Source organism: Acanthisitta chloris, unplaced genomic scaffold, assembly GCF_000695815.1.
Source record: "Acanthisitta chloris isolate BGI_N310 unplaced genomic scaffold, ASM69581v1 scaffold18381, whole genome shotgun sequence".
NCBI classification, from domain to species: domain Eukaryota; kingdom Metazoa; phylum Chordata; class Aves; order Passeriformes; family Acanthisittidae; genus Acanthisitta; species Acanthisitta chloris.
The window spans coordinates 158-8,383 of record NW_008654529.1 but is presented as its reverse complement, the minus strand read 5'-3'; the positions used below and the strand labels follow the sequence as shown (position 1 = coordinate 8,383).

Here is an 8,226-nt window from a genome sequence, read left to right as displayed (position 1 = left end):
ACCCCCGGGCACAGAGCCTGCACGATGGGGTGTTAGCACCTTCAGAGAGCTGTCCCGTTGTCGCATGGCGTTGGATGAAAATACCCCAAATAAAAATGCCTTCTTCCCTTGCTCTCCCCCTTCCCCAGCTTCTCCCCCTTCCCCAGCTTCTCTCCCTTTCCCTTCTCTCCCTTTCCCTTGCTTCTCTCCCTTTCCCTTGCTTCTCCCCTTTCCCTTGCTTTTCCCTTGCTTCTCCTTTCTCTTGCTCTCCCTCTTCCCTTGCTTCTCCCCCTTCCCTTGCTCTCCCCCTTCTTTTTTTGTGATAAATTTCTTTCAAGACACTTATGGATGGAAGGTACAGGTGAGGGTTTTGTCCTGTTCTCTCCACAGAAGTTCTGAAACATTTTGGACCACAACAGGCATGTTCCCACAGGAATTCATTATTGGTTTTCCCAAGTGTGTGAAAATCAGCAAAGTTGCGATCCAGTGTTACTTGGGTAAGACTTGGTGTCGTGCAGTAGGTAACATGTGCTATATTAAAATGTGTGTCTATGCCTGTATGAAAATCCTCATAGCATCATAGTCTAAGTAGTCACTTTTAACAGATTCATAAAGATTAAACTTCACAAAGAAATCATCCTTCACATCCACAACCTCCATAGGTTAGAGAAGAATGGATTAGTTAATGCTTTTAAAGTGCTTTGTGGATGAAAAGTGATGGAATAGATATCATTATCAATGAAGAATCAGAATTTGTGTTGATATTTCAAATTTATATATATTTTAGTGCGGACCCTAAGGATTGAAAGAAGCATATCCAAAGACCCTGTGGGCTTTGAACAGTGCGTTGAGAAAGGTGAGACTGGATCTGACGCAGCAGGGATTTTGTGGGTATAATGATCTTCACATCTATTTGTTGAGTAGTCAAGTGTGGCTTGATGATTATTTTACTAGACATTAATGCAATAGTCATGTTTAAATGAATGTTATGAACACTGCTGGTCTCTGTTGCAGTTCGGAGAGTAAAATGCTGCGTAAGGGCTAAAAGCACTACTTGTGCACTTTATGTTCCAAAAATTAAAAACAGGCTTACATAGTATAATAGAATGCCACTTCCTGCATTGTTTAGGTTTTTTGTGCCTCTTGGGTGACATTTTCTAAAGCAGTATAATAAGTGGGATATTGCAAAAAGTATTTGTTCTCTTAAATCACCTTGTAAAAATGAAAACAACTTCTATATGCAATATAAATTTGTAGTCCTGAAACTCACTTGAACTCTGAAGTCCAGTGAAAACTTCTCACAGTGTTGCACATTATTCTTCATCATTGGCTTTAAAATATGTTTTCTAGATTTGCAGCACACAGAAGGACAGCTCCAAATGGAGGAATTTCCAGTGAGTATTTACAGTGTACATCAGTAGTGGCTCATGAAATGGCATGTCTGAACTAAGTGGGGAGAAACCATAAAAAACACAGACATCTTTATTTACACTTACTGCTCACTTGGTGTTAGAGAGATGAATTTGTAGCTCGTGGTATGAAATTGCTCTTCACAGCTGCTCCTTTGTAGATTATGGTATGAAATTGCACCTGCCTAGTGCTCCTAACTGTAGGATGAACTCTTTCCAGAAGTGTGGCAATCTTGCCTCCTTCAGTTGTTGCCTTTAAGGCTGCAGAATTTGTGAGCAATGGACGTTTTTGAATTGCTCTCATCCAAAGAAACTCTGAAGGTGCCTAGATGTTATCAAAGAGCTTGACTTATGTGCAGTTTGAAAACAGACACAGAAATACTTAGATCCTTCTGTCTAACAAACTTCTGCAAATGCAGTTTGATAGTTTTGTTGCTACAGAGAATGCAATAATGCTTTTTTTCATTCCTTCTGCAGCTTCCTGATTTCCAAGCCACTTACCTGCGTTTCATCATCAAATCTGCCTTTGACCATTTTGTGTCGGTGCACAGGGTGATGGCAGAGGGCACAGAAGAAAGCACCTAAGTCCAGCCTAAATCTGGACCTCCTTTTTATTTATAAAGAAATTTCATTTTGATAGCTGTATTGCAGAGGATGTTTAATATTAGAACCTTGTATTAAAGTGGTTTTGATGGTATGGATGTAGTATGCATTCCCCACGAGTTTAGTGTATGTAATAGAGTAGAATAGAATCAATTAGGTTGGAAAACACTTTTAAGATCGTCAAGTCCAACCCTAATTGTTGTTTTGTTAATTGTAGTAACAGCTTTCTTGGTTTATAACTGAAACTGTTAGCCTAAGACACTTGAGCACAGCTGAGTCCATTTAAATTAGTATGTTTATATCAGGCTTTCTTAATACAAATTAAAACTCAGTTTCATATGTCATAGCCTAAGTGTCATAGTGTTTCCCTTGCAGTCTGTGTTAAATGAAAAAGAAATGTGAAGTATTTAGATGGGATGTATTATTTCCTACAGGCAGACAAAGCCTTCAGAAGTCCTTATATTGCTAACTCTTCTTAGCAGCTCAAACTCAAAGGATTGCTAGGACAAATATAAATGTCTGGTAATACTTAGAGATAACGCAGGGCAGAGGGGCAGGACAGGGAGGGAAATAATCTGAAGCTGAATAAAGTGCTCTTAGATACTTTTAATAATTGTACATCAATCCTTTGTTTCTGTAAATATTTTCTGGAATCAGGTCACAACCGTCTGTGCTTTATGCTGTGACCATCATAACAAATATTCATGGAAACAAATATTGGTAGAGGCTGTTTTGCTCAGAAGCTCCTGAGGTCAGTGAAAGGGAACATTTAGGAATGTGTGTATACAACAGAACCATAGCAATGTGAAGTCAGTTGCTTTGCATACCAGTCCACTCTTGTACATGCCACCACCCCTGATGTTTATCCTGCAGAATATTCCTTACATACGTAAACGCTGGTTTCCAATCCTTACAAATGTAAATGTTGGTATCCAGTCCCATATTTGTTGCTGCCTGTGGTATAAATGCAGTAAGATAGTACAGAGCAGTAGTTAGGGTTGTCGTGATGAGACTTGAAACCTCCAGGCAGACACAATGAACCCCATTACAGATGCTCTTTACATGCACATACAATATTCTTGTTCTTGTCCATATTATACTTTTCCCCCCTTACATTTGTCTATGAAAAAATTATTCTTGACTTTCTTCATCCAGATGGCCCTTACTCTGAAGTCCTCTTCTTTCTCTATTTCAGTTTTTCCAGGATGGCACGTATTTCCTGGGGGTGGTAATTCCAAGGCCCCACTCCACCCTGCCAAGGCAATAAAATGACACAGAGATGCTCAGGCAGACAAATCAGAGGTCCTTCAGAGCACAGCAGCTGCACCAGCACTATGGGCAGGTGTGCCTGGGCTCCCTTTGCAGTCTCTGGGAGATGGTGTATGCACAGGTCACCCTGCTGTGTCAAGGAGACAAGGCCTGTGCCTGGATCCTGGAGCTGGAAAGCACTCCTGGATCTCACAGCTTAGCTGTACCTAGGATTCCTAATGAGCCAAAAGATAAATATTTGAGCAAGACTGAGGTGTTCATCAAATATGTACATTAAAAAGGCCCAGACTGGTTTTGCTCGAAGTCCTTTTCTGTTACAGTGCATTGTGAAACGTTTAGCTCTCAAACAAAGTGGAATAACTGACTGTTAAATGTAAAGCAGTCTCAAATTATCTTGAACTTGAAAAATCTCAGTGTACTGTGCTCATTATTGCTGATATTTTTTACCTTGTAGATGACCTTCCCTCCTTGAAGCAGGTAGAGTCGTTCTGGCAGTGCAGCATATTTGGAACTGCTCAGGTTTTCCATAGTGTCTAAAACCACTGGGCACAAAGGATTATTCTTCTGAAGGAATTGAGCTGCAATTTTTCGATCTTCAAGGCTTCTGTGATTTTTAATGACAACATTGTTTTTAAAAGCCCATCCATCTAAAACAAAAGCAAAAAAGATTTAGCAGGGAATATTCTGAATCGGTGCAAGGGTAGAGAGGTACTATGTGTGATACCCCAAAACTGAGGTAAGAGAATACTGCAGCTTACTCCTAATACCAAAACTTGCCATGAAATGAAAGCCCCCTTGAGTATGGGAGCACTAGAGCTTTTCAGGTAAGTGGAATCAAGGTCTATTTTCTTTTTTTTTTTACCTTCAAGCTGTATTTCCCTTGCCCTGGATCTGGAAATACTGATTTTAGCTGATTTTTTCCCACATAAAGATATCAGGTGAGGGACATATATCCTATTTGGCTAAGGTTTGTCAGTGCTGTTCATTCTTCTTGATTCTTCTCACTAAGTCTATGACCCAAACTTTCAGATCTGTGAGAAGAAAACCACCTGGGGTGCAGGGCACACCTTCTTTCAGAACTATGCAAACGTGTTTGCACACAATTCTTCGCTGTAAAGTAGGAAGTTGTAAAAGGGTTTCGTGGATGATTTAGTCATTATCTGATTCTCAACTGCTGAAAGTGATGTATTGCTAGAAAACTTGGAAACTCTAAATGTTGGGTTTTAGAAAACCACCTTAACCCTGGGATAGAATCAGTGCCAATGTGTTACTTAGAGTCCAGTGTAGATAAACAAGTGTGTATAGTTTGCTTGTTAAATTTTTCAGATTGGAGTCTGCATCCTGCTCTTCTTACACGTTAAAAACTAGTAATTTTTTTTTTTTAAAAAACCAAACACATAACATGCTGGTGTTGTACACTTCACATTTGTTCTATGAAATACCTTCCCCTTTCCAAAAGGAGCTGTACTAACACTGAGAGGAAGTTTTGTTTTACCTTCACTTTTTTTGAGCAACTCTGTGTAAAGTCAGATGTGGGAGTAAAACCTCAGGAAAATTAAGGCCTAGATGTGGTGTGGCCAGTTTAGATTTGAGGGAGGTTTCTGTCCTGTTTGCCGCTCCCTCCTCTGCTAACACTTTTCTTCCTAAGGGGAATGACACGTGTCTGAAGCTGTGGTTGGTTGCACTGTACCTACTGCATGAGCTTCCTCGATGTAGATGATAAGGAAATCTGCAATTGAGCCGAAATCTTTGATGAGCTTGTTGAACTCATCAAATTTTAACATAAATGAAGGTCATGTGCAGCTTCCAAAATTCAGGATTAAAGGTCTGTTATCTGGGGAAAAGAAAAAAGGGACATTTTGTGGTTAAATTAGCCAAGGGAGGAAGGACAGAATTAAATGCATACACTGAACTGAGCCTTTGGTGCAGTTTCCTGGACAACAGTTAAGTCCCTTATCCCATAAACTTAGGTCATTAAAATCAGCAGCAGGTAAAACAGGCATCAGGATGTTTTCTTTTCCCAGCCTGGCTATGAGCTGTTCCACATTCAGCAACAAGCTGAACCGAGGGTTCCCTGCTCAGGAAAGGCAGGAGGCACCATGGGCTCAGGGCTGGTTTTTACCTCATCACAAGAGCCAGTTCTCAAGTTACCAACGTTTTGGGACAGGGACCTGATCTAAAATGGACATACAGTATGTAGCACAGCCTTCCCAAGATCCTTAGTATGGAGCAACTTCAAAAATACTAAACATGGTCATCTGCAACATTTTGCAAGGACAGTGGCTCAGGGATGGATGTTTAATTACAGTGTCCCAGTGCCTTTTTGTGGACCTGTGCTGGTTTTTTGCAGAGGTCTCAGTTCTAGCTGAGCTGAGGGGAAGCTGCAGACTTTTCAGTCATGCATAAGAGGTTTCCTGTTCTCAATGTATCTGCAACTTCCTGTCCAGACAAACTTTGGTTATATGTTATTATTTATTAAACTAACCTTACCTGAGCCACTGGCAGAAGTGTCTGCAGTTCTTACAAATTAACACTGTGTGTGTCCACAGGTGTTGCCATCTGTTGGCAAGGCCTTGATTTAGGAGAAGGATTTTTAAGCACCTCTTTTAGTCCATGGTTATGCTAAAATACATAAAATTTGTGCAAGCCCTTCCTTCTGCCTGGGTTTAACTTCAAAAGCTGCTGCTAACATAGATCCACATCCTGAAGAATTTAATAAAAGTGGTACCTTCCTGTAGATACTGTGTATATCTTCCAAATTTGCATTCCATTTTCTACATAAATACCTATATATAATTGGAAAAGCAGAGTTCGAGAAGGATGTAATCCCTCCCATGGGGTTGGAGGCTTCAGCTTAATGATTAATTCCACCTTCCACAGAGATCTTGGTGGGAGGCAGCGGACAAAGTACAAAGCAGCTACTTCTGCTTTATTTCCAGCCACTTTGGATCTGGAAGAACCCACCATGTGCTTTCTAAGCTTTAGGCTGGTTAAGGGAGTCGTTGTGGGATTTTCTGTACTGACAGGGAATGACACCAACACTCATGATTGGTCCTGATGGTCCTGATTAAAACTAAATGCTCCTTAAAACTAATTAGTATATGGGATTTCAGTAAAAGGTGCTTCCAGGCAGAGCCAGCTCTTGCAAAAGGTTCATAAGCTCAGTGGTGTGAAGGGATAGTGTAGCCAGGATGATAAATGCAGGGTATTTTTGAAAATCAAGAGGCAGACAGGGGGACTGAATGTGCTGCATCTCCATCCGGTGAGTGCTGATAGTCTGCATGTCATGCACTGTGGTGCCAGGTGCCTGTCCTTGTTCCCTCAGCAGCATCTCCTCATTTATCCTCTCAGCAAACCAAACCCATCCACATGGCTCAATTACTGACCTTGCATGAAATCGAGGAGGTGATGAACTTCCCCACTGTGCGTCACCACGGGCGTGTTGGGAGCAGGATGTCCCTCATAGGCTTCATCCTCCAGCCTCTTCCACTTCACCTTCAGCACAAAGAGCAGATACTTGAAGCTGAAGAAAGTTGGACCCCAGTTTTCGTAGCTGAACTTTGGATTCTCATTCATTCTGCTCTTTTCACCCAGTTTTAGGATGTATCTTCTCATGGCATTGGGGAACAGTATCATCAGTGTTTTGCCAACAACAACAGACAGAGTAACTTGCAGAAGAATCAGGATTTTCTGCAGGAATACCCTGATGCCACACATGGTGGTGGAGGAGGTCTGACTGCTCCTGATGGGAACACAGCACTGAGGCAGGGGCAAAGGTAGAGGGGGTGGAAAAATGTTCACGTGTTTGGTTGAATTTCTGCCTTGCCTCGCATAGTGTCAGCTCTCTGGACTTCAGCCTCTGTGTGAGTGAGGAGCCAAAGGCATCAACTGCAGTGAGAGGAGGTCTGTCCTGCTCCCTGCAGAGCTGTGAGGCTCATTCACATGCAGTGTATTTTACTAACCAGAGCTGAATCGGATATTCTCCCTGAATCCCAAAGACTAAGATGCTGATGCTCAGGGTTTTGGAGTGATGCAGGTGCTGTGCCAACAGTGCCCTGTTCCTCCTGCTCTGAGGTTGCTGCATACTGGTGTTTGGCACTTTGGGGCTGGAAGGATTAAAAAAAATAGATATACCCAAACATATATGATATTCAGCTCCAGGGTCCTCAGCACAGGAAGGACATGGACCTGTTGGAGCGAGTCCAGAGAGGGTCACCAAGTTATTAGAGGGATGGAACATTTCTGCTATGGGGAAAGGCTGAGAGAATTGGGATTGTTCAGCCTAGAAAAGAGAAGCTTCAATGTGACCTAATTGTGACCTTCCAGTGCCTGAAGGAGCATACAAGAAAGATGGAGAGACTATTTACAAGAGCCTGGAGTGACAGGACAAGAGGGAATGGCTTCACACTGACAGAGAGTAGGTTTAGATTGGATATTAGAAAAGAGTCTTCACTGGGAGGAGGATGTGGCACTGGCACAGGTTGTCCAGAGAAGCTGTGACTGGCCCATCCCTGAAGTGTTCAAGGCCAGGTTGGATGGGGCTTGGAGCAACCTGGTGGCATGGGGGGATGGAACAATAATCATAGAGTCATAGTGTTTTAGGGGTTGGAATGCACCTTACAAATCATCCAGCCCCAACCCCCTGCCCTGGGCAGGGACACCTCCCACCAGAGCAGGTTGCTCAAGGCTTCATCCAACCTGGCTCTGAACACTGCCAGGGTTGGGGCAGCCACAGCCTCCCGGGGCAACCTGGGCCAGTGACTCACCACCCTCACAGGGAAAACTGCCTAATATCTAGCCTAATTTTCCTCTTTCAATTTATAGCCATTGCCCCTTGTCCTGTCACTGCAGCTCCTAACACAGAGTCTCTCTCCGGCTTCCCTGGAGCCCTTTCAGATCCTGTAAGGCTGCTATGAGCTGACCTTCAACATCCCTTCCAACCCAAACCGTTCCACCACGAAACCAC

The 8,226-nt window shown here is 42.6% G+C and overlaps 2 protein-coding genes across 2 annotated transcripts; one reads left to right on the top strand and one right to left on the bottom strand.

Annotated features, from left to right (window-relative positions):
- Positions 1-369: 369 nt before the first annotated feature.
- On the top strand, positions 370-1,973 carry HSPB11 (heat shock protein family B (small), member 11; the record flags this gene model as incomplete). The annotated part of the gene is made up of 4 exons (XM_009083565.1): positions 370-476; positions 767-835; positions 1,330-1,373; positions 1,866-1,973. Coding segments are annotated over 4 exons (328 nt in total), but the record flags the coding sequence as incomplete, so codon positions are not given.
- Positions 1,974-3,177: 1,204 nt separating this feature from the next.
- On the bottom strand, positions 3,178-6,977 carry DIO1 (deiodinase, iodothyronine, type I). Its single transcript, XM_009083564.1, is given in 4 exon segments — positions 3,178-3,243; positions 3,708-3,907; positions 4,951-5,094; positions 6,647-6,977. Coding segments are annotated over 4 exon segments (741 nt in total).
- Positions 6,978-8,226: the final 1,249 nt, after the last annotated feature.